General features: G+C 42.1%; 1 protein-coding gene across 5 annotated transcripts in view; it reads right to left on the bottom strand.

The window, feature by feature from the left end:
- LOC130160969 (transcription factor SOX-13-like) overlaps positions 1-21,807 on the bottom strand; it is a 44,130-nt gene extending 22,323 nt beyond the window's left edge. For 3 of the 5 annotated variants that reach the window (XM_056363851.1, XM_056363826.1, XM_056363817.1), the window contains exon 1: positions 5,271-5,368. In XM_056363851.1, coding sequence (XP_056219826.1) covers positions 5,271-5,344 — 74 coding nt within the window. In that variant the 5' untranslated portion in view covers positions 5,345-5,368. Of the gene's footprint in view, positions 1-5,270; positions 5,369-16,584; positions 16,887-21,403 lie in introns of those variants that run through there. The other 2 variants (XM_056363833.1, XM_056363842.1) reach the window with 2 other exon arrangements.
- Between the last annotated feature and the right edge of the window lie 5,757 nt (positions 21,808-27,564).

Below are 27,564 nucleotides of genomic sequence, written 5' to 3' on the forward strand. Positions count from 1 at the left end.
AAGCTGCACAATACAGCTATGACTCAAAAGCAAAACCAGTAAAGGTCACTGCTGGAAATCTCCAGCACCGGAAGCGATGAATCAAAACTTAAGTAGTGCAACACAAAAGTGTGTTCAAAACAACAGTGACAAAGAGCTCTGGCAGAGAAATTTGCACTGAACCCGCGGCGAGTCACACAAATTAATAAACTATTATTAACTGTAATTTTTTGTGAGAGCTCAACACAATCAATCCGTTGTTCTTCTGCGATTATAAAAACCTTCTTAGGATTAAAGGTGCACTGTTCGCGTAAATGAACAGATGTTTCTCACCAGAGTTCACCGTTATCCTTGAGGCCTGACAAACATGTCTGATGCAGAACTGATTGTTTGCATTGTTAGAAACCTGCTCAGTTTACAACCATGTCTGCTAGCTATCTGCTAGCTCTTCCTCTTGCTTTTACTGTAGCTTTAGCTGGCACGATGCTACAACTCTTGGCAAACTGCCACCGCCAACTATCAGTGAGTGAAACAGCATGACCACATCAGCAGGAATGTGAATCACATCACCCCCCACATGTGGGTACATACAGTATCTGCTAAGAGCACACAAGTTACAAACAAAACAGTGACCTGCTCATCTGTAGCTCCATAGCACAACTAGTGGTCAAACTACCTCACACACTCCTACTACAACTAGAACAACTACACAGCTACATCTGACACTTAAAAAAACATTACTTTTACTATCATTTGTTTGTATTTTTCCAGAAGAATACAGGTCTGTTGGAAAGGCCATACTGCTGCGGATTTCTATATATAAAATGATTAACACAACAACTATAGAGCTCCATATGGAAGTATTGCAATTCAAATTTATGTGCAGAATTTTGGCTAGAAAACAAGTACTACATATACATATATATATATATATATACTGTACATATACATACAGACATACAGATTGTACTTAAACCCTCTATCATCCTCTATGAAAATAAATATTTATTTTTAACACAGACATGGAGAATGAAAAAAACTGACTGACATAAACCTGTTGTAACTGATTAGAGGGCTAATGATCAACTGATGGAATCAAGTGAAATATTTGACAAACTTGAATGAACCTTGGTGTTGACTTGCTTCTGCTACCAAACTCCATGATTACTAGTGCTGTTACAACTGCTAATCCAGTTACTGGGGCTGCTACTGCTGCTACACCTACCACTAGTCCTGCAACTGCAGCTTCAACAAACTTGTGTTACAAGTACGACTTTTACTACCTGGTTTGGGCAATATGACGACATCTGCCAAAAGATGATGACAGTGCGGTTCCTCAGTCATGAGAGTCTCATGTTTATCCCATCGTACTTTATCTAAATAGATTTTTCACTATACCATGATATATATAATTATCACAGCATAAATGACATATACCAGTTTCATCCATATCATCTGCTCTTAGTTACGGCTGCAAGTGTTTCTGAGTATCTAACATTATGGGCCTTTTATTTTCTACTCATACTACTTTCAATTCAGTTATTTCACCTGCTACAGACAAGCAGAGCCCGCAAATATATCTGAAACCAATACCACTATATTTGTAAAAATATGTTTCCAATATAGATACTGAATAATAGGACCACATGTATGCAAAATTCGGATAAAATATTCAAAAATATTGTTTAATTGTGTCATTCTTGTTATTATCATATTATATATATATATATATATTATATTTTTCTTATTATATCGGACAACACATGTAAAATTAAAACCTCCAAAAAAATCTTAGTTTTTAGTTAAATTTAACTTAATTTCCTCATTAATTAAAAGGTATCAGGTATCTGTTATAATATGATCATATCATGTTATTATTTTTCAGTATGATTCCACTAAAATGTTGATATAAAAACATAACATTTGTGACTTTTTGTTTACGAAATTAAATAAAGAAACATTTCTATTTTTTTTTTTTTTTACTGACTGAAGAGCAAATCCTGACAGTTCAGAAAGAGCCTCCGTCATGTTGAACCAGGTGCGCACCTTTACCAATAAGGAGAGCCACATTAGTTGAACAGCATCATGGAGTTTGGCATGGTGCTCTCCTCCAACAGCCAACATGAAAGAAAGAACTGCAAGCATTTTGCCAAATGCGTAATAATGTTGTTACTGCATTTCAACACACAGCCACCTGCCTGCCAAGACTCTAAACCTGTGCAAACTATGTGTGAAGGTGTGTTTATTTATGCCTCTGTGTGTGTGTGTGTGTGTGTGTGTGTGTGTGTGTGTGTGTGTGTGTGTGTGTGTGTGCAAACTCTGAATCATAAAAAATCCATTTCGCACAGCTGCCCTGTGGCACATTAAATACAGCTGCAAGTGGGGGGGAACAACAGCACTCAAACTCATTTGATGCCACCTGTTTGACTACTGTTGACTTTGAATGTGATATCACAGTTATTTGTGAATGCACACACGTGTGCGTGCGTGTGTGTGTGTGTGTGTGTGTGTGTGCACATGTTTCTGTGTTTGGGCCCATATCTTGTTTTAAAAGGTGCAACATTGAAATTTGAGAGACAAAATGCATGTTTTTGGTTCCGGTCCCATTATCTAAATGCTGTTTCCAACACACTGTCACTCGTCATCTGTGGTAACCACTGGAATAAAATATCAGCAGCTTTCAACCCACAAGAATCTGTATCAGCCCTCATCTTGTCTGATTGCTATTTTCAGGGTTGCTGTGTGCTTTTGCAGAGCATTTAGAAGGAATGAGAACAGAGGGATAAAGAGGGAAAGGTGGCAAACTATTTAGCCAACACGGCAGCGACCACCGTCAGTACCGGCGAGGGGTTGATTGAGTGATGGCGGGGGGTCGGGGCTGGCGGCGGGCAGCACACTGAGTTTTGTCCCACGCTGAGTTATTCCTGGGTCACCCCTCTTATGTTCCACAGAGGCTGGACTGTAGAGCTGCCACAGGTGGCTTTCACACGCCTCCACACAGATACTGTGTGTGTGTGTGTGTGTGTGTGTGTGTGTGTGTGTGTGTTTGTGTGTGTGTGTCCCAACGCAGAGGTATGCACAGAATCTCAGTAACCCAGAGAGCTGTTGACAGCGAGGAATGCATCAAGGTGTGTGTGTGTGTGTGTTTCACAAGCACAAAGGGTTTTTTTAAACAATGCCTTTAGTGTCTTAGCTAGAACAAAGCAAACCAGTCAAGGTTATCGCTTCCCTCCACATCACTCTCATCTAGTTAAACACACACTTAGCCTATCTGCAGCTGACTGCACTCATGTGGAAACTGACCTTGTGTGTATATGTATGTCGTGTGCGTGCGTTGCATGATTAGAATAGCGCTGCCTTCTTATGAGTTTGTCTGATTGAGGCCCGTTTTCCGACCACCTACGGTGTTGTTCAGCTTTTATAGGCGCTCGCCACATGCCGCTAAGAAATCACAATAAAACAGACCTCAGAGCAGCTGTTGAGCTAAACAAACTGGAACAAAGTGACCAAAAACTACTATTAGAGACGTCTGCGACCAACTGTACTCACATTTAAAATATATACTGTATAACTGAACAAATTACCGACTGTCGTGGTGAGCTCAGCGCAAACAGGAAATAAAACCACCCGGGCAGGTGGGGTTATGTTTCGCTTCTGAAACTTATGTATTTGTTTCAGATACTAAGCATTGTTTGTTTTATGAGAAGAACGTGTTTACACTCGCACTTGTTTCTGGGAAACAGTAGTAAAAAGTAAAAATCCGAGCTGACAAGTTTGTTACATGAATCAAGCATCATTTGTTTGATCGCCCTACGTGGATAAATGTCTTTCATTTTCATATCCTACAAAGGAAACGGACACAATATGCACCTTAGTAATTTTATCTGATGATGGTCTGAATATTGAAAGATTATCAATTAAGGGACCAGAAATGATCAACAATCAAGAGTTTTGAGGTCCTGCCCCCCCCCCCTCCCCCCCGAGCTGTGAACTGAATGCTCCTGTCGCAGTGGAGAAGGAGGCGGGGGGGGGGGGGGGGGGGGGGGCACGGTGGATGGAGGGAACATGCCTCTGCCCTCAGATAAAAATCAGCCCCTCTCCTTTAAGCAATGACAACACTGAAACCTTACACTTCCCACGAAGCAGGATTCACTTCACACAAAACCTTCAGTTACCAAACAAGTTGTAACACGTAAAACCAAACACCCCCCCCCATGCAGATCCTTTCTGTTGTTCTCTCTTTCTTTTCTCTTCTTCCTTTGTTTCTTTATTCTTTCTCTCAGTGTTTCTCTTAATCTTCCCCCTCCTGAACTGGGAGCAGCTTGTTGGGTTTATATCGTCCTTGTCACTTTCCAACTAGCGCCTGAGGCAGAATAACAGAGAGTGCACAAGAGACGGGGAGAGAGCGCCAGGAGCCAGTCTCAGCAGTCGAGAGCAGCAGGATAAAGTGTTAGATATCTAAAGAGGTTTACATGGTGATAAGCAAATGAAGACTTTCTCATTGTCATCCCAGAGACTGACAGCTGTAATGGCAGAAGGTTCCCTGCAGGAACGAATCAAAGACAGAAAACCACAGCACGTCTCACTCAGCTGGCTCAAACACAACGGTCTATCACACAAAAGAAAGCCAATGTAAAGTATCTCACACCTAGATCTTTGCATATTTACACAGCCGCTTCCATCACACTGTCTCTGAACATTTGCAACAAATTCTCTCACACATTGTTCAATTGTTGACAGCTTTCCGTGACAGAGCTCTTACAGTGAGTTTTTAACCTGCTGTGCAGTCGTGTTAAGACAAGTGCAAACCGATGTATAAACAAATGTTTGGGGAAATGTTTCATAGTTACCAGTATTTGCTTGGGGATGATAAAACAATCCAGTGACCTGTGCCAGCTGGTGCCTGTCTGCCCATAGAGCCTGGCAAGAGCTGCCAGTAAACTGAAACATCACTGACAGAAACCAAATCTCATCTTCAAATGTTTTTGTTTTTTTTTTGTTTTTTTGTTTGTTTTTTTTTTTTTTAAATCTTCTTGTGAATCATCTGGTTTCTCTTCACCTGAACCTCTGATTGAAGAACCAGCAAGGGATGTCGCTTTGCTCGGATTGAGCACATCAGAAGTAAGTGAGCGTAATGTTTCAGAAAATTTAGAGCAGCGTTAAACTTTGTGCACAAGTTCAGTTGAGGAAAAAACAGAAGAAACAATTATCAATATGATCATTTAATACTGATTTTAAGTCTAAAATCTAAATTCAAAAGAAGGTATGTGGCACCAGAACCTGGTACTGACCTGACGTGGCCGAGCGGATGTGAGGAGATCCAACAGTGCTGCCAGACTGCAACCGAGCGGCTGACACAAGTCATACTGATTGGGACGCCCTCACCAGTAGAGCCTGTCTTTTCTACTCTTCTCTTAACCCTGACCCCACCCCACCCCCCCACCCCCCCTCCCTTGCCTTCTCCCACCCCCCACCTCTCCACTCGTGAGGGGAAGTACAAAGGGCCTCTTCAAATCCCACCGTACAGGAGCCTCATTTGCATAATTAGCATGCTGTTGCAGGTAAACCACGCTGCAGGGCCGGCGTGCACGATACTGATCGAACATCAACCCACCAACAGGTGTGATAGCAGTGTGATAAAGAGCATTCATTGGGTTCAGATGCTTTCTAACAAAGTCGGCTTTATCCTCGGTTATGATTTCCTGGACAGGCGACAGAAACTGGGGAAAGCGAGGTCGGAATAATGACAGAGCCGCGGCACAAAGGCAACACGTAGACAACTACGTGAGAATCAGTCGGTTTAATGTCACTTAGAAGAGAGAAACCTGTCAAATACCCCGATCCTTACATCAGTATTGCACAAAAGTCTTGATTCTTCATTCTTCTTGTTCTTATCAAGGCTTGTTTTTTTTTTTTGGAAAAGAAAAGAAAGAAAAATAAAAACACCCTCATTCTTGCCACAGCCATGTTGAATGTTGGCTCTTTTCCTTTTGTTTTTATTTGAGTTGAATGCCGTTGCACTAGCGGCTCCTGTGGCTACCACTTAAAAAAGAAAAAGCTACATAACTGCATATTAAGCTACAGAAAAATCACGTCTTACATGCACTGCATCATCTCTCGATTACATTTTGCTGTGTTACTGCTGTCTTGTGTAAAACCCCGTCTCAGGGCCGCCATATTTCCAACAACAGAGTGAGCGCTAACAGACACATGGTATGGGGAAGTATGGCAGGTTACTTGAGTTGGCTGAAAATACGGTGTTACACAGGGGTTTGCAAAAATAAAGCACAAGCGTAATGTTGCATGGAGCTGCACGAACCACAGCGACACACACAGCTCGGTAGGTTTAGGGGACCAATGTTCAATCACCAATTGAACTCTGACCCCAAACCGACCCCCCCCAAAGACTTGCATCCAATGGCATTCCAGTACGGAAAAATAAAATAAACAAATAAAAGGTTCTTCTTTGTGCAAACTGTGCCCTTTAAAGTTTATATGACTCCGACTGGTCAAATTATTTTCCGTGTCTGCGTAGCTGCAAGTGTCAGCGTGACATAAATGTCTTCATCAGCCCTTGCCTGGCGAATGTACACATGAACCGCATGCGGCGAATGCATGGGTGACACCCAATACAGGAATAAACAGAGCTGCATGTGCATCCGCTGTCTGCACTTGTGACCGTTATGAGCCTTTAGTTGGCATCGAGCCGCGTGCAGCTGCGACCATGATCAGAAGCACTTACTGTAGTGAGAAAATGTAGAGAATTCAGGTGTGATGTAAGATATGGAGACGTATCATGGCACCAGTCAGATGGCTGAGAAACCCCACACAGTCTGCTGACCACACGCCGCATGCTTAGTACGTGTAGATCCACCGGTATCTACTGTACGTATGGGAGTATGCATTTCTCTAACGGCACTGAACACGAGCCGTCTGAGATCCAACATACAGATGGAAGTCGCCTCAGTGATGTGCTGACAGTCTGAACGGTGAGACAAGATGGGAAAATTAAGCTCAATTAAGACCAAAATCACCCAAATAAGATGGAAGAAAAAGATGACAGAGAAACACCGTACAGGTGACCTCCAAAATAAAAGCACGCTCACACTTTAAACTCCTGAACTTCGGAGACAGACTGGTTTTTGCTTGCTTTACACATCTTTCCGCACTATATTTGTTTCCTTTTCCAACACTTCACCTGGTTTTTATTTACTGCCACCTGGCTGATGTTAAGATAAGTTCAAAAACAGTTTTTCAGTGAAACAAGAAATAGGTAACGAAGATCACACCGACAGATCGAGTCTCCAAGAACTGCGTGCTTATGTTTTGGGTCTTGAATTTCTTTTATTGGAGAGGTACCACTTCCACACGCACACACGCGCGCGCACACATACACACACACACACACACACACACACACACACACAGTCCTTGAACAAAGCTTCCTTGCGTTACTGACTGGGCCTCATTAGAGAATGAGCTCTCAGGACTGGAGACACAAAAGCCTCGCTCTCTTCTCCTTTCCTTCCCCTCTCTTCCTCTGTTCTCGTGGCCTTTTGATGTCAAGGGTACTGAACCATAGTGCACAGTCCAAAGAATAAGCTCTTCAAGAATACACACTCAGTTTCCTCTTTTTTTTTTTTTTTTAATCTTGTACCGAGCGTATTTGTGTGTGTGTGTGTGTGTGTGTGTGTGTGTGCGAACACAGAGAGATACAAGCCCTGATAAGCTGCTGTTGTTCTGCGGTCGTTGGTCAGTTCATCACACACACAACGGGCAGTGTTGGGAACTCCAGCGCCGCGATTGACTGATAGAGACATCACAAAGACTACATTTTACTCCCCTTTTCCTCTTGGAGTTTAGGGGCTGCCCCATAGAGGCCTGCTCACTGCACACACACACACACACACACTCTCACACACGCACACACACTCTCTCACACACTCTCACACACACACACACACACACACACACACACACACACACACACACAGCTCCAACACATCTCTATCTTTCACTTCAAATTTCCCTCATACCCAGTGATGCAACAATACAAGATAAATACCAGAGAAGTTACATGAAAGAATGACCCGACAAGGAAAGAAGAACAAAGTGAGATGCTGATTCATTCACACACTTCCATTAACAGTCAGTGGCAAATTAGCTGGTATGTTTTTTTGTTTTTTTTGCTGTATAATGTCATATATCTGCTTCTGATGAAAAGCTGTGAGTTTGTTACTTTAAAAGTTATGCAAGTTATGCAAACACATAATCCATGTTATGTGTTTGGGGATAAAGAAGATCACGTTCTCCCATCAGCAGCGAACGCACCGCCCCGTGTGAAATGCGTGACCAGCGGTGACACGAGCGAACAAGACGTGTTTTATGTGTGGGACACGGAGGAGGACGGCAGGTTAATCTGCAGACCTGTAGTGTGACATCAAGACTGAAGAGACGTGTGTGTGTGTGGTTCACTCCGTGTGTCGAGATAAAAGTGGTGAATGATTTGAAAGTAGTATGGAATACCATTATTAATGATATACCAATATTTGAATGTTTTCATCGGCCTTTAAAGAACAACATTCCCCACAAACCCAAGACTTTTTCAGGCTAAACACAACGAGCTCAAAAGAAGAGGTCGTCATCATGGCTGCAGAAGTGGCTGTAAAGACTGTATTAATTGTAATCACTGGACTTTTTTTTATTCCAGCGTTGGTGGAAACCATAGATACGGAACAAACCGGCTATGATGACGAACCCCCCGCTTGTTAGATTTAAGCTTTTTGGATTACTAACAAATTAAACTGTTTAATTCACAAAGCCACAAAGTTCCAATATTGACAGTAAAAACTAAGGAACATGTTTCGCTTTTTCATCCATCATTTAAGAATACTCTGACTATACTCATCAACACTCCTAATGATTAATCAGTCATTGTATGATCACTTGATACCAGATTGATTTGACACCCAAACTCAAGTCATCTGCAGCGTTGCCTTTTTTTTTTTTTTTTTTTTTAAACCATTCCTCTCTGCAATATTATCTGTTGCAATACTGATCTGTTTTGAACAAGGCCTTACGCTGAACAAACTGAACATATGACTCACCCCTGACCATGCAGATAAGCTAATTTTCTTAAATACAACCACTAAAACCTTAGCCTGTTGTCAGGAGATCAGTTGTGTGCAGTCATATGTGCCTCTGCTGTGCATATGATTGCACTTTCCTCTGTGTTCCACTGACTGTCAAAGTTGAGGGATGTGGTTTCTGTTTTATTCATCTCTCTGTGTGGTGCGGTTGAGATTCTACAGAACTGATAAAAAAGGCAGAAAGAAACTGCCTCAAGTAGAGTCAGCTTTGGTTCCTAGCAATAAGTACACACAGCTCCAGGCCACACTGGTGAGCATTCAACTCATGACACTACGATGCACATACTGACAGTTTAAACCATGTAGCCACAGCTTATAAAGCTATGGATTTACAAAGCACAGTAGTCAAGTAAATGTACAAAATAATTTTATTGTCTCATCTTTGTCGAAGTACAACAAGATGATGAGTTGGAGAGCAGCCCTGTCAGATGGAGCAGCATGTGTAAAGCAGAAGGACAGACACATTTGGAACCCGTAACCGTTAAATTGTAAAATGTTTCTGTTTTAAGGGCCTATTGTCTTTTGCTTCTTTTTTTTTTTTTTACATCCTTGTCTTATACAAGCGACACAGGCACAGAAATATCAATGTGACCAACAGCGATGGCGACATTCGTCCCAGTCGACAGTTATGTGCAGCTGAGGTAAGTGCAAAGCTGCTGCGACTTTGTGTGAATTAATGTTTTCTGTGTCAACAAGGCGAAGAAACAATAGGACAGGACAAGTCTTCCTGGTTACAGGTGCGCGGTTCAGTATTTTGTTATGACAGCACGAGGCTTTTCTCATAGCTGCCTGAGCATCTGCAATTTGTGGCCTGTTAAGTAGGCCACATGAGTAGATGTAACAACAAATCACTTCCCCAGTGCGACCTGTGCTGTGACATTTAGCTAAACATATTTTACTACTGATCTGCCGGAAGAACAGCGAGATGTTTTATGTTGGAAAAATAGGACACATAAAAATAATGAATTGGGGAACACCATCAAGTTTTATGTGAGAGTATCTATGAACACGTTTTGAGCTACTTTTGATTTAGTTCAGAGGCATAGCTTCTGCTGCTTGGGGCCCCAGGCTGTGAGGGGGACAAACATATCCACAGCAACTCTCTCCCCATTTAATAACCAATGGATGATTCGCAGTGTTGCCAAATATTTTCATTAGAATCTGCACAAACATACAAGATTTTTATTTTTTATTAAAGATAATTTAATTCAAATAAACTTACGGTAACTATCTGGCCTTATAATGTGGGTTACTTATAATGTGACCATTGAAGTCATTTAGTCATTTATTTAGGTTTTTATTGTTCTTAATATTTAGAAAATTTTCCAATCACGAACATTTGGAATCAAAGCTTTTTAAGACTTTGTACAGTTTTTGTTGGTGTCAGATAATTTATTACATAATTGTGATGAATGCTGATTGGTGTGGTCCCATGCCTTTTCTTTTTGCTTTTTTTTTTAAACAGCTTTTGTTACTGGTTACTTTGCAAATCAAAATTTTTCATCCAAAACATAATCTGATTTTACAAAATCTAATTAGTTGCTATGGATGCTAATGCCGTCCTCTGTCATCTCATCATATACATGCACCAAGCTACATGAGATCATCTACTGCTGCTTTATTGAAGGTTCCCAGTAACAGCTGTAGGGAAATTGGGGATAAAGCTATGGAACACACTCCCTGTAGATATCAGAGAACAGCTCACTACAAAACTAAAAACTTATCGATTCACCTCCACACTCGTGCACTGCTCAGCACTTCTTTTAAATGCAGTTAAATGTCCATTTTTAACTTGTTTTAATTTTTTTGTGTTATATCCTCATATCTGATTATGCATTAATGTTTTTAACATGTTGTTATGTTCATTAATGTCTTTTCATGTAAAGCACCACAAAAAAAGCTCTTTGAGCTGCATTTCTCTTATGAAAGGTGCTTTACAAAACAAAGTCCATTATTCTGTGAAACTGTCCTACAATAAAAATAAATGAGATAAAGCCCAGTAAGTTACTGACGGTTGATCGTTTCACATTACAGTCAGAGATTAAGTCATTTCAAATCAGAGTTCTGCTGACTGCACGCGACTTTATGTGTTAACAGTGATCAAAGTTAAGTGTTAAACAAGTCCAACATGTCTGCTGCATTTCCATCCTGCTCCAATACGCTCCAGATACCCCTCTCTCTCTCTCTCTCTCTCTCTCGCTCTCTCAGAGGCTTTCTAAATAAGATGTATAAATAGGCTGATGACACAACTGTGCCCTTCACAAAGACACTGAGGAGAGAGAAAAGAGAGGAGAACAGGACTCTGGCTTTAGTCACGGCCCCTTTTATTCTTCTGCTTTTCAGAAGCACAGGTTAAAAAGCAGCCATTTTTCTTTTCATGCCTCCCTCCCTCCCTCCCTCCCTCTCATCCCTCTTTCTCTCCCCCTCTCTCCCCCTTGCGTTCTCTGAAACAGGTCGTCTATTGTGGCGGCTAGCGAAAGGCTACTGTGGCATTTATCAGAGAGGAGGAGAGGGAGGATGAGGGGGGGAAGAAGACAAAACACACTCCCAATAAAGCGATAGAACAAGAGAAAGGGAAGAAAGGATGTGTATGAAGGCCACTTTTTTTCTCTTCCCTCACAAAGCCCCCCCCCCCCACCCACCCCCACACCCTTTCCACCCCCTGCTCCTTCAGGCTAGCTCAGACAAAGGAGGCCCGACTCTCACAATGTGCTCTCTCCTTTAGCCCGGCACACTTTATATCCTCCATATACTCCATTCACTGCTGCTTCTAGAGAGCACCCACGTGTGCACAATGTACGTGTGTGTGTGTGTGTGTGTGTGTGTGTGTGTGTGTGTGTGTGTGTGCTTGTGCGCGTGTGTGTGTTTTTATGGAGTTTGTAATGGTGGTAGTGGTGGGGGTCTATGTTTGCTGAGGGTCTTATAGACCAAGGGGCCAGGGCTCTGAGGTGTTACTATGGAAACGCCTTTGAGCAGTAAGGAACACAACAGGTGATTCTGCTGAGGGCCTGTTCGTCTCAGCATTGAGAAACTGCAGGAGGTCTTTGCTGTGTGTGTGTGTGTGTGTGTGTGTGTGTGTGTGTGTGTGTGTACACACATGTGTGTTTCACAAGTATAGCTACTTATGCTAAAAAACAACTTAGTACCATAGGTCTTAACCAGCTCCAATAAGCTGGAGATCATGCTTGAAGTCGCTGGCTGACCACGGTAATGACACGCCGCCTGGCTTCAAACACAGGCCCGGCCGAGAGATGCTCCATTAACCCTTATGTCAAGATGCAGGAAGAGAGACCAACAGGAAAGAAGAACAGCACCAGTAATTATCAGAGGAATAAGTCAAAAGCAGCTATAACCCATGTTTTCATATATCAAACACCAATGTGACAACAGAGAGAGGCGTCGCTCGTGAACTTACAGAAAATGACCTCCTGGCTCTGCAGCTCCCTTCGCCTTTACACGGCTCTATAGTGAGTTTTCAGCGCGTCGCTCAGCTGTCCGCTCCACAACTTTAATGTCTCGTTTTCTCTCTCGCGGCCCTCAGAGTGCCGTTTTTTGGCCGCAGCAGGCAGCTGTTCTCATCGCACACTACCTGCTCAGCACCAAACAGCAGACACACACAGTTAGAGACCAGCTGGTGGACATAGCGGAGCGTTCAGCAGCTCACGGCAAATTCGACAAATTAAAAAAAAAACGCTGTTGGTTCATGCTTTCTGTAGCTGTTTTCTGATCTGACACCTTCACCTCTACTTGTCATGACATTGTTTGTCTGCATCTCCCAAAACCAAAAGATTCATGATGCTTTGGTTAAAGTTTGCTTAGGTTTTGAGTTAAAAATGAATGCTTAGTTAAGGTTTGTGGAGCTTTGTTATCATGGTTACAATAATAACCATGTTTTATTGACCCATCCATCCACCCAAATTTCCTCTCTACACAAGCTTTATTTCTCTATAATGTCACCTGACATGTTTTCATGTTTTCTTTGTTTCCGTCATAATTACTGAACCTTTTCTCATGGTGTTTTGCTGAAACAATTGATGACAGACGGCTGGCTCAGTAGGTGAGAGAAAATAAGTTTCCCTTACCCTACTTTAGAGTCTGTACTGGAACAATTTCCTTGATGCATGAAAACCAATGATTCTTTTACAGGCCCCATATTGTATGAAGGTAGATGTCCATGTGTTGTTTAATTATAGATCAGGTCTAGTTTCTATATTAATACTGTGAAAGTATCAAAGCCTCAGTCCACAGAGAAATGCACACAGCCTGTATTCAGAAACTGAGCCTTAAAACCAGCCGTCAGGACTTCTGTAACTTTGTGATGTCACAACAAAGCAGTCACCACTTTCAGCCATGCCCCAAGCCCCGCCCACCTGGACCCACCATCCAACCTTGTAGGATTTAGTTTCTCTGAGTGTTTACCTTTACTCAAAAAACAGCCAGCCAATCAGAAGAGAGGCTTAAAGCCTCCTCTCTTGTGATTGGTTCACTGACCTGTTGTTACTAGAGCTCCAGAGAGGAGCCTGAGAGAGGAGATGTGAAACTACAATGAGATGGTTTTTAGTCCTTAAAGCCACAAATACATCTAATGGATCAACACTTCAAATAGAACAGAGGGGAAGAGGGAAATATGGATCTTTAAAAGACAACACAGGAACATAAGCTCATGTAGAAAACTGTATTTACTGTTGTCTTTATCCCTGAGGTGAGCAGGAGCAGCTAAAGGTGAAATCGCTCGTGAAGACTCGGCTGATACCGTGATTGTGTCTGTTTGCCTCCGAGCAAACCATGAAAGGATAAAGCTGCTGATTTTCTATATTTGCTGTCTTGTGAGCAAATTCCACAAAAAGACCAAAACCAACAATGAACTGATCCGACTAACAAGTGCTGTGTGACGTGTCGTCCTCCTCTGGGCCACAGAGCTCCACTCTTGTCCAGAAACTATTAAAAACACATCAGTGAGCCACATGTTGCTCTGGGTGACACGTTCCTTTATCATGTAGTTTATTTTAACTCAGTGCACATACACTGTTGCTCCACTCCTCCTGCTGCTGCTGTAAACACTCACCAGAGCACCAAATGTGGATTAATCCACCACTGAAAATAGTCCCCAACCAATGCTCCATTTCCTCCTGTTTGAGTAAAGTTTGCTTAGATACTGAAGCTACAGTGACCTGCCTTTTAGCTGAAAATACATGTTTGTGAACTGTTTTTTAAAGCTGTTTTAAATTTTCATCTTCATTTACCAACTTCTGCTTTTTCATTTCAGAACCTTTCTTATGAAATACTATTTGAAACGGAGGGGAAACTAAATATAGTTTTATAAATTTGAAGAGAAAGGTCACCATTCTTCACAGCAGTGGTCTTAGTTTTTGTTTTTGGAGGTGATGGGATGATAAAACGCCACATACTGGAATTTATCAGGGCGGTTTCTCCCTCAATTGTGTTAATGATAAACTGGAGACGCATGAGAATTAAAACATGGAAAGAACTCCTTATCTGTCTGCAGAGGAACAGCAAATAGGGGAAGTGTAGTAACAAAAGTTTAGGCTTTGTAGCTGACATTGTTACAGCAGGACAGTGCATGTGCATGAACCTTACTGAGACACACAACACATCATTTACTGTTTATTTTCCTGGTGACAGATCACTCATGGCGAGGAGAACACGACAGGGACACAGATAACGTATCTCACTGCGCAGGATGTGAGCGTGTGATTTTCAACAAGTTATCGTGTCGAGATGGAGATAAAATGCTGAAAAGCAGCCGCTCTGTCACAAACATGTTTGCAGCGGACGCAGTTAGACACCCGTTTTAATTCACTGAACGCTAACAGAGGGATCAAATGCACCATTAACTATAAGCCATATTATGGTTGAAAGAAGAAGTATCACACGCGCGCGCACACACGCACACACACACACACACACACACACACCACAAATGTCCAGGTCAAACAAGAAACCAACTTCCACAAAGCGGGCATATGATGGCCCCACTGTCGCTTTAGATTTCACAGATTTTGAACGGAAATGCAAATCATGCCACTGGGCGACTGCGGGGCAAACAAAACGGTCTCTGGTCATTTGCAAATGACAGCACACACACACACACACACACACACACACACACACATTCATAACAGGTGTCGAAAATTAGTTTTGCGTTTTGAAAGAGAAAAATTCTACTTAAAGTTTCATATGACAACAGAGAAGCGTTGTTGAGCGCGTGCGAAAGTCATGTAAATGAACCAGGAAACTGGTGTGTTTTTATTTGTGCGTGCCAAGCTCATCCATCAATAGAGTGTTTGTGAATTCTCTCGATCGACGCAGAAATAAACAAATCAGCTGGAAAGAGGATGGAACGAACATCTTTATACCTTTATCCTCAATCTTAGTGAACAAAAAAACATCTGTTTGCTGGCACTTCTCTGATGCTGATGCAAATCTGCTGGTCAGCGCTGAAAGTAGTAAAAGGAGGTGAAACATACGAAAAGGCAGACAGAGGCTTTTTGTCACTGTGATAGTGCAAAACACCCAACTGTCTGTGAGTTTCATACATTTATGTCAAAATCCTCATTTAAATATTTCCAACACAAACAAAAAAAAACACTTTTTTTCATCGAAACTCTTTCGAATATAAACTCATTTGTCACGATCACAGCAACACAACATCTCCTTACGCCCAGTCAAAGTGAGAGGCAGCTTTTTTTACAGTGTTTTAATTGTTGCATATAAAGCACATAAACTTGCTTATTCATGTCCTGTGTGCCAAACAATGCTGTGCTGTTATGTGACAAGCATTATGGGAACAGCGAGACAAAAGCAACCTGTGGTTATGGCCCTTTCACAAAGATCAGAACTTAAAACGCACCGCATACTTCCCGACAAAAGCTTCCCTCTCAACTCTGTATTTAATGAAACACACCTTAGTCTTGTATGAGCTTGTATCCTGACGCCGCTCGCTCAGCGAACACACGTGCGTCCACACATGTAGGGAAAGTTCAGATAATTCAACTGCTGTTTTTTCTTTTCTTTTTTAGCAAGGATTCAAAACTGTTCAAAAGTGGCGTGAGAAACGCAGGGCAACATTCAAGGATGCTTCCGTTCTTTCTGGCCCAAAAGTGATTTACAGCTGTTGATAAACAGCCTGCCACAGCTGAGAGCGCAGGCTTTTACCCCCACTGCGTTATTAACACGTTACTGTGAGCTTATGACGGCACTCACGGACGAGTGAGTGCACATCCGGAGCACAGCTGGCAGAATGTAAATGCACTATGTTAAGTAGGTATTTAAAAAATAGCCGTGTTTAATCTCCAGTTTTATGAACATGTGGATATCACATTGCTGCTTATCAGTTGCTTCAACAGTGCATGCCTCAGAAACACACACACACGAAAAGCCAACAACAAACAAGTCTGACTCATATGATTGAGGTTTGTTAGAGCAGGAGTCTTACCTTGAATGTGTGTGTAGATGCTTACACGGATGTGTGTGTTGTCTCTTGGCGTCTCTGAGAGTGGCTCATCACCAGTGCAAGACTTACACTTTATCACCCGCCCTGTGTGTCCTCTGTGTGTGTCTGGTGTGCGTGTGTGTGTGTTTCCTATGAACGTCCTACAGTTTTTTTTTCTTCCCCTCTTGTTTAAAAAGTCCAATGAAGAATGGCGAGGAGATGTGAAGATGAGGCAACGGGGATCAAAGAGCGGTTCCACCTTTGTGTTTCCTTCACAAAGACAGGACCTCTAACAGCTTCTCCTGACACATTTAACATCTCCGCTTATAATTACTGCTCTTTCTCGCCGGTGTTCAAAGATAAAAAAAAGACAAGACACGCCTCGACTCTTACGGGATGAGCGAGAAGTTCTCCCCTCGGCCAAAAGCAGCGTTTTCTGCAGCACTTTAACTAAATGTGCCGGATTTCGTCCGTGTGACAGTCAAATCTTTGAAGACCACATCGGCGGGTCATAACGGCTCAACATGAGGAGAACGGGCTGTTACATAATGCAAAAGAGGGCATTGTGAGGCGCAGAAACCGACTGTGGTATCACGCTCTTATCAGGGAGGTAGTGAAGAATTAACCTGAATAATCTCACTTTATCCACTTTTTATGGCGCAGAATAGAAGACAAACACATTACCAAGCTATCAAGCCTGAATAGAAACATGGATTTATAATTGACAACACCACTTCACAGGCATCTCTAAGCCAGCCACTTTAATTACTTTAAAATACAGCTGCCGGTTATTTTACTGACATTTACGACAGAGAAAAGCAGAGGATGCTCGCATTGACGAAGCTGGAACTGAAGAATCTTTCACACTTTTGCTCAAAAGAGTTGTAAATTGTTTTTTCTGCTGATCAATGAATCAATCACAAAGCAGTAACAGTGAGACTGCTGCTCTGCGGCACATCGTCTCCTCAAGAGGATTCCTTTTCTTTTTTTTTCTTTTTTTTTTATTTGGACGAAATAAAAAAGTGTAAAAAGTCAAAGTCGTAACATGAAAAACACTTTATGTTACTGTAAAACACAGGAAAGTCATGTGAGCACAGATAACAACAAACTGTCAGACATTCACCCTCTTTCTCATGAGCCTGCGTTCTCACTGTGTCCTACAGACGTCGGTTAGGACGGAGCTGGCTGATCATCTTGGAACAGTGTGCAGGACAACTTGAAACTGTGAGACTTTTGGGCAATTAAAGGATCTATAAAACAGATGCGTTTGTTTCTGACTCATTGTTTTTACTGGATGTTATTCCGTCTTAGTCGGTGTTACATCTACTGTGTGACAATATTCCTACGCTGCCCTGTTGGCTGTTAAAACACAGACACGTTCACCTCAGTGAAACTTTTCATACGGTTAAATAAAAAGGAAAATGAGAATGAATTTACATCTCATTCAGGGCAAGGGGAAAAAAGGTGCAAATCATCATCATAATGTTTCAGCTTAGAAAGATATAGTACACTGCAACTTTGCAACTGTATGCAAAATCTAATGATTAGGGTTAGGGTTAGCAATTAACAGTTATTTTCATTATTTAATAATTTGTCAATTATTTTTTTACCTAAAAATGTCAGAAAACAGTAAAAAACGATCCAGAAAATCCTCCGACTGGAGACGAGAAAAGACACCGTTTGAAATATTTGGAATGAACGATGGATTGATTATTAGAATTGACGCTCAGCTCTAAAACGAATCAAACTGATATTCAAAGCGATGACGTGTTCCGCTTTTACATAAACGTGAGATCAAACTCTTCATATGTGCAAAACAAAAACTTCACTAACTCATTTTCAATCAGTGACGTGATCAACAACAACATCCGATCAGATTATGAGCATCTGACTGAGCCCTGCTCTCACTGATGCTGACCAGCCCCAAGTGGATAAAACTGTGGAGCGGCAGCGCGTTGATCCGTCAGTCGACCGGCTGAGTGTTTTCACTTCTACTGACTCTTCCAGAGGACCTGACACTGCTACAGGGTTTTATTTAAAGAGATCACACGGCTTCCCCGAACCCAGCATTGTTCTGTGTGATTGGCTTGGCCTCACACTGCGTTAAAGGAGAGGCCAAGGAGCATACAAACACACACACACACGCGCGCACACACACACACACACGCATACATACATGCAGGCACACCATTATTCTCCATTGTGGTGTTTCTCTGTGGACTCCTGGTTCAATAGGATTCAGAGAACAATGTCCAGAGGATATAGGAGGTCAGGAGGAGAGAGGGGGGGAAAACCTTTGTCTGCTCTGCTGCCCGTATGGAGACGTCGGATGTATAGGAAATAGTGCACGTGCACACACACACACACACACTGTGTTTTCATTACGCACAAATTCAGAAGTCTAATGCAAGTATGAAAAACGCAATAAAAATAATGCACAAGACTGTGTCCTGATACACAAGGAGGAATCTGTTATTTCCCATATTGCAACGCTGCAGTGCTTTACAGCCATTCTAACAGCTGCATTAGGAAAATAGTAATCATCCATTTCTGAAAACCCACGGTCGTGTTGGTTTCTTACGGTCCTATCATGTGTCACCATTACATCCCTGTTGCACAGTGAAGTGTCCGATTTGCCTAAAAATAAGTACCTAACTTTGAACAACCCAGAAGGTCGTATAACAACACTACCTGCTGCTCTGTTTGTCCAGAGTCAAAAACAGGAACAAATTGATGAAACTTATGAAACAGATTAAAAGCTGTTTTTTTTTTTTTTATTGAGAGGCGGATGCAGAGAAGGTCGGACAGGACATTTTGTTAAATGACCTTGGGTTCGCCGGGTATTTAATTTTCACAAGCATCTGATGCTTAACACGGAGACTTCATGTAATGGTAAGAAGCTGGGGCTGTATGAAGTAACCCAGGCATGAGTTAAAAGAATTTTTTGAAAAAACTGAATGACAAGTCTTTGCATTCCTTCTCTTTGTCCCCTTTTCTCTCTTTCTTTTCCAAGCAGCTGTGTTATAATCTCATTAATGCACTGCACAGTGTTCCAGTATGGACAATAATGAACTCCACCTTACCTGTTATTTCAGCTGGAGTTTCATATTAAATTGATTTAGTGATGATTTAAAACAGTTTGAGGTGTCCTGATGTACAATTAGCCAATCATAAACGAGTATGTCCTCTGGCTATGATGTCACTCAGACATGATAGGACTCAACCCGACCAATAGGAGGAGAGAGACAGAGTCACCTTTCCTCCATGAACCCATTCACCTGGAAAGACAAAGCTCCAGAAGAAAGAGAGAGAGGAGGGGGGGTTGAAAGGTGAAAGGTGAAATGCCAAACTACTCCTTGAGATTATCCTCTGTGTGTGTGTGTGTGTGTGTGTGTGTGTGTGTATGTGTGTGTGTGTGTGTGTGTGTACTACACACTATACAGTGGTGTTGACAGACAGACTCTTTACACCTGCACTGCTCCGTCCTGTTCACCACTGTGGAGAGTTGTTGCTGGAAATAGAGATGCAGCAAAGAAAGAAAGAAAGAAAGAAAAAAAAGAAAGAAAGAAAGAAAAGGAGTGGTGGCAGCAGTAGGGGGTGTGAAGATGGGAGCAAAGAGCGAATGACGAAAGAAAAGGAGACTGACGGAAAGAAAGGTCAGGGACTCCCCACTGACGACAGCTTTGTATTCAGCCAGCCACTGTAAAAGACAGGCACACAAACACACACACATGCACACACACACACACACACACACAAACACACAATTTCACTGTTCAGTAGGACCCCCCCCCCCCCCCCCCCCCCCCCCCGCTGTGGCAGAATGCCCACAAGCTTTTACATACTTTGTACTGTGTGCTGAGACGACACCTCTGTCTGTCTGTCTGTCCGTCCACACCCGGGTTCACAGTGAGGATATCCTCAAAGACAGACTCACTGCTGATCCACATCACTCACTCACACACACACACACACACACACACACACACACACACACACACACACACACACACACACACTCTTGTTTCTGCTTTTTCACATGCTGGGGACACCTGAACCCTCAGGAGGAGCTTTGGGTGGGACCCCAGACACCACTGACCTATAGTACTCACTATATGTTGTAAATGACTGTATCTGTGCAGCAGATGTGCCTGTTTTTATGTTTAGGTAAATGACACCTGACAAGATGATATTCAGCTGCTTCCTTGATCTTATTTCTAAAAATACGACCGCTATAGAACAACTTTTCATACTTTCACTCTGAAGCTGTTGACACCTGTCCCTACTCTCCATGAACCTGCTGATATCTGTTCATTTGCATTTGCCAACAGAACTGACATCATCATCATCATCACCATCATCTTTTTCCCCCACTGGATAACTGTAAAGCCGCCTGCCATGCAGCACTGTGCAGCTCTGTGCTGTCAGCCTCTGGTTTCTGGCACATTCAGAGGAAAAAAATAAAATAAATAAAGATGTCACAAGAGAGAGTGAAGGAGATGGAGCTGCCGGTGGAGGACAGAGGAGAGAAGTTGGGTCAGAGTCACAGCAAAGTGGTTGGTGATGCAGCAAAGTAAAAACGGAAGTTTGAAATTCATGGAAGTTGTAAGATTGAAGCTGATCCAGTAATATCACGACATTGCAGAGAGTTTTTTGGAATTTTTCAAGCCTGACACAAAGACTCCCTGCGACTTCCGAGTTGTGCAGAGGTTCCGAACACCCACAGCATTTTGTCAGTGACTGTTTTTTTTTGTTGTTTTTTTTTTACATGAAGTGCATTTCAAGCGTGATGACAGTGAAATGTAATCTAGCCTCCACTCACCAGTCCCCGTGCGCACTGAGCTCTCCACGAGTGAAAAAACTTCCGTCCTCCCCCTCTTCCTCTCCCGCTTTAATTGCTCACCGCATGCAAAGCACGGTGGTTGGGACCGAGGCTGCTCGGTACGCGTGCGGACTCCTCTGCTCCCGGTCCGTCAAGAGTGGAGAGAGCCGGTCGGTGGGTGGTCGTGGTGGGTTTTTTTTTTTTTTTTTTGGAGAGATGACAGCGGGGTGTAGAGAAGGACAGAGAGACGGAGGAGCGCTGCTGCCGTGCGTAAATGTTTTGGAGACAGAGAGCACAACTCCGCTCAGACTTACTCACTCCCGGTGACTTTCTATCTACTGGTCTGGGTTTCCAACAGTCACCGTCCGCAGCGCCCTGCCGCTCACCTCCCACTTAAAGGGAGAGGGACTGATTTCCAGGTGGTGGCGGTGGGGCCAGAGAGAGAGAGAGGGAGAGAGAGAGAGAGAGAGAGAGAGAGAGAGAGAGAGAGAGTCGATAATCTGTTACTTGCTCCCTCCTCATACTTACACACAAATTGACCAGTCTATTGATGAATATTGACAAGTTCGTTCCCATCAGTTGACAGTCTCTTCTCTTCCATTACATCAATAACCAATCCAAAAGTGCTTCACTCACAAGTTCCCAAGGTGAAGTCTTCAAACGTCTTAGGGACTGTACACAAATTATCACGGGGAGGAAGGGCGGTTGTTCTCTCCCTATATTTATATTTGAGCTCAGCCTTCTGTTGTGAGATTTATTGTATCAAAAAGAGATCAGCAGAGCTGCATCATTAAGATGGTTTTCATGCGAGGCATACGGACAATAATCATGTATTACCAGGGCTTTTATGCCCATAATAATCAAATAAGTGGCTGATAGAACCACATGTATTGTATTTATCAAAACACAATACAGACATTAAATGTTATCACTTCATTTTTTCACGATACACTCGCGTTGTTGTTCTGCGTCATAAGAGAAAATGAGTGTGTATGTAAAATAAGCGAGCTATATAATGCAGGTTCAGTTTAACATGTTGTTCATCACTCATACAGTGTAATGAGATGAAACGTAAGATCACTTCTGCACCAGTCTTCAGGCCACAGGTGATTTAAACTCACACACTTAATTGCTCATTTTTCCACAGTTAACTGAACTGTAAGTAAGACTTAATTTATACTGTATATATCAATTAAAATAAAAATGTTCTAACTCTAATGCTAAAAAAGAAAGACAGAAAGAAAAAGGCTTAGAGAGTGGCTGAAATATTTGGTAAATATGACGCATTATTTGTGATTATCATCTTTAATTCTTTATGTTTTCCTCTCTTAGTTATTTATTATTACAGTAGTTTTACCATTTCAGTATTATTTAAAGGTATGAGGAGCGGGGGTTTGCAATTTTTCAAGTTAATGGTAGAGTTCAAAGGTTAAGCCCCCATCACCACCCCAGTAATTCTCTTACAGTGCCTTATTACAAACAGAGATTCAGTTAACAATTATTATATATATATTACAGATAATATGGATATATTATAAAGAGAGAAAAGAAACAAATCCTCACACTGGAGAAGCTGAAATTAGCAAATGTTTAATTTTACTTAATAAATGCCAGCCAGCAATTAGTTTTCTGTCAATTGAGTAATTGTTTCATCTCTAGTAACTAATTAACCTGGATATGTTCAACCAAATTACAAAAAGGTTCTTTAATTTATCGGTGGCAGTTCCTGATCTGTTCGCAAAGTTTTGTTTTGAGATATTCACCACTGAAATATCTGCCACCACCACAACCCTACAGAAATACAAAGAATTACATTTAACAACAACAGAAATGTGTCTTTGCAGAAAAAATCTATCTTCCATAATCCACAAATATTGTAATATTCTGTGTATTTTTCTGTTGTCTTATCATAAACATTTCTAACAGAAGTTTTATTCAAAGTAATATGAGTAATATTCCTTATGAATATGCAAAAAAAAGTTGACGAATTTTATGACAGCATTGCTTATTAATATTCTGTACATATTCTATATTTTTTAACCCCAGATGCACTATTACATTAAAAAAAACTATTCATATGTTTGATTATTTGTCTTCTTGAGGGGATTTCTTTGATAGGACAAGCAGAAAGTTTAACACTTTGCAGAGGCTGTTAGCAGTCGTAGCGTTAGCATGCTAACATTCGCAATTGTAAGGCACTGTTTACCATGTTCAGGTCAGTTTTACATGCCAACACGCAAACATTTGGTAATTACCACTAAACACAAAGAGCAGCTGAGGCTGATGTGAATGTCACTGGTTTGCTGGTACCGGTGACATTCATTACAAAATAAAACTCTGACCTGATGACGGTGCCAGAGGAAAGTGATTCCAGTCCATCCTCAGGGGAACATGAAGGTGTGTAATATCATGCACAATCCATCTGAGTGTTTTTGAGACATTACACAAATGTGAACCTCATGGTGGCGCTAGATGAAAAAGTCTTTGGGATTGATCCCCTGGGGACCATGAACATACAGTATGTACAAATGTCATGGCAATCCGTCTGATTGTTGTTAAATATTTCAGTCTGAGCCGTACAGCCATGCTGCCGTCATGGTTTATAAAATGATGTGATTCCAGTTCCAGTGGGGGAAATAAATATATAAATATTCTTGCAGAGTGATCAGAAACTGTAAAAACGGACACTGCTGTTTTGGTTGTGTAATGTTCAAAACAAGAAAGAAAAAAAAACTCTTTTCCCATTTCAAAACAAAGTGCATCAATGTTTCTACTGGCCAACTATGCAAGATAGAAGGTGAACAAATGTGAATTCTTTCAAGAATCAAGTCGAACAGGAAATGCATCTGTGCATTTAATGGCTGAAGTGAATGGGAGTCTGAGTGATTATTAGCCAAATGCAACGTAATATGACTGTACCAGTACATCTACAAGTGCGCCATGAGGTCACTGCTGAAGATCCACCGCCTTACAGGAGGCTTCTGTTTTCCAAGAAGATTAAGTGCTTCTTTCATAGAACCTTTAAATCCCTTCTTCTTCTTCCTGCTCATTGTATTTACCACAAAATGGTGAAGACGGTGTTACTGCAACCCCTCTGAGGTCGAATTGACTGACCAGTTACTCTGTTTGGTTCTGTCTCCTCGGACTCTGTAATCACTTGTTTTGTGTCTCAGTATATTGGATCACGCCGGAGCTGTCACTGACGTCTTTCTGTCTCTGCTGTCAAAGGACTTGATAAGTAGAGAACTGTGGCTTCACCAAAGTTTGATCCCCAGAAACATAAAAATACAGTGTATCAATAACATGACTTTGTTTTTCTGAACAGTGATGCAACGCGCTCGGTGTTCAGTGATGGAAAACGTTGGCTTAGTGATAACAAACAGCTCAAACTGTGACTAGATGATGCATCTGCATTAGTGTCGACAACTTGTACAGTAGCCTCGTCTCATCTGCATCTGTGTGAATAACGTCGGCAGTGAAAAACAACAGTGTCAAAAAATGTGACTGAAGAAGTGAAGACCTCAGATCAAGAAAGGAAGAAAGAAAGAAAGAAAGAAAGAAAAAGAATCGGTGAGGTCATGGGAGTGCAGACGGTGAAAAGATAAAAGGAGGCGCGGCTCTATGGGGACAGGGAGAGATAGAGAAAGAAAGAGGGGGACAAAGAGAGGAGGAGAGAGAGAATGAAAGAGAGGGAGAGAATGAGGTAGAGAGAGCTTGGCTGTGTATTGGGGGAGATGATGTGCCATTTCTAATCCCTCCTGTTCGTGGCTTTGTGCCGTGGCCCAGCAGGAAGTGGGAGCTGGGCAGACAACAATTAACAAAAGAGCTGTGAAGAATACAATTAGCCATCAATGGCCAACCACGGGCCTTTGTGCCTGTCGCCATGGAGACGGCACAACACCACTATACTGAGATTACAAAACCCTTTTCTACACTTCTCCTTTTTTTTCTCTCTCCATCTACCCTTTTCTCTTTTACCCTTTCACTTTTTTTTCCACTTTACTCTTTTCTTCCACTTTCAAATTAACGTTCCCTTCTTTTTCCTCCTCAGTTCATCTCTTCGGCCCTTTTCTCTCTTACACAAAAAAACATGCTCTTATGTGCTGCTACACATGTGGTGGCGTGGTGACATGCTGTCTCCGTGTGGCGAGGTTCAGGCTTCTGAAGGATGACTGACAGTTTATCAATCCTCAGTAAGAGAAGGTAACTCCTCACTGTTGACCTGATGTGTCAGATGGTTTGTCACACAGAAGAAATGTGGGAGGGCTTCATAGGAAACTGTTTGGAAAACAGAAGGAGCTCACGGAAAAATGACTGGATGAACCATCTGTCTGTCACGTGACACAGTAGAAGACCGCCGAAAAGAAAACTCAACACAACAACAAGCTGCAGAGGAGCTCGGAAAGCTAGCTAGCATGTCGGTAGACGAGTGTTTGCCGTCTTTGTGCGGTGTGCAAAAGGCACTTTTGTGAATACCAAAGCAGTCGATGCCAGCAGGAGGCCGACAGGAACAAACCACTGTCATTCAGCCACGAGTGAATATCTTAGAGTCTGGCGAGATGGAGGAGTCCATTTGTGTGACATGATTACCTCAGTACTAGTTCTGGTTAAATTTGCTCAGGTAATCCTCAACAGTGACGTTAGAGCTATTTCTATGAGAAGAACGAAACAGCTGCAATTATACCTTACCATATTAACAACAACGTTTACTTTTCAGCTGCATTTTGGCAAGACCTGTGTCTGTGACATGAAACCCACCAAGAGAAGTTCATCGAGATCGACATCGACATGACGTCATCTCATCACGTGGTGCAGCCCCTCAGTGTCTCCACTAGAGGCTGACAATTTGAATGAGATGCTTGTGGGATTCCCGCGGGATGGGAGTCAATTTCACTATTCATCATGTGACTTTATTTTGAACATCATGCCAGTTGTTCTGTTGCCTTTTTTTTTATTCTTTTTTTTATTTTGTCCTGTCTGCTACGGTGGCTGCTCACTGCAGAGCCAATGCATCTTGTTTCACTGTTTTCAAACTAAATAAATTTTGGCCACACACCTGTCTGCGCTGCTGCGCTGCAGTAACTGAGTGGAGACTAGAGGCTTCTCTGTGACCAGCTGCAGTGTCTACTGTTTTCTTGCATGTGAGGTGTTTAGGGAACATTGGTGAATTGTAGCATCGACTGTTAGTCTACATGTGAGGCATTTATGCAATGTTGGTAAATTGTACCTTCTACTGTTTCAAAGCGTTTATAGGCAATTGGTAAATTTTCAACTCTGCTGATAGTCTGCATGTGAGGCTTTTATGGAACGTTGGTAAATTGTAGCATCTGATAGTCTGCATGTGAGGTGTTTAAGGGATATCTGTAAACTGTAGCTACAGAAAAAAACCTGGATTACACTCTCCCCCTCTGAACCCTTCTGCATGCACATCGGGCACATGCCATTGTGCATGTCATTTTTCTACGATTGGGACGGGAGTGAAAACTCACTCCCGTGTCACCCTCTAGTCTCCACATCAAAAGACAATGAAACGCTTTGTTGGTCATTTTGGGGCATTTTGTGACCTGGCCAGCAGAGATGCAAATAATATATGTGGCTTAGTGCAAATGAAAATGTCTAAAGTCTTGTTTGGATTTTGTCTCGAGATGAGACACATTAAATGAACAGTGTAAACAGAGCCTTCCACTCCAGGCACTGAGAGCAGATTTCTCCTGATCAACACGCTCACTACCCCTGGATAATTCAAGACGATGATCTCAAACCACCTCACCTCAGTGTGCAAATGTTTCAACTGAGTATTGTTTTCTTTTGAATTTTAACTGTGTATTTCTCTGTATCTCGACATCATTGCAAATGAAGGAAACCTCATTGATGTTTACGGCTTGAACAAGTGAGACAAAAGAAATGGTATTTGTAATAAAATGGAAGCAAAGAGGGAACGGCAGTTTGTCACAGTCAGACTGGAAGTGGTGAAGCTGGTCCACATTCCAACATACTCACCATTCCTCAGTCGAACTGACAATTTATTTTCAAATCTCATCACGAACTTGGCGTGTGACGACATCACTGCAGTCATGCCAAGGTTGTATTGGTCACACAGAGCTTATAACTAATGGTAGTAAACAGACATCATTTTATTTTCCTGAGTGCAGTTGTGAACT

This window comes from Seriola aureovittata, chromosome 2 (genome assembly GCF_021018895.1).
Source record: "Seriola aureovittata isolate HTS-2021-v1 ecotype China chromosome 2, ASM2101889v1, whole genome shotgun sequence".
Taxonomy (NCBI): Eukaryota; Metazoa; Chordata; class Actinopteri; order Carangiformes; family Carangidae; genus Seriola; species Seriola aureovittata.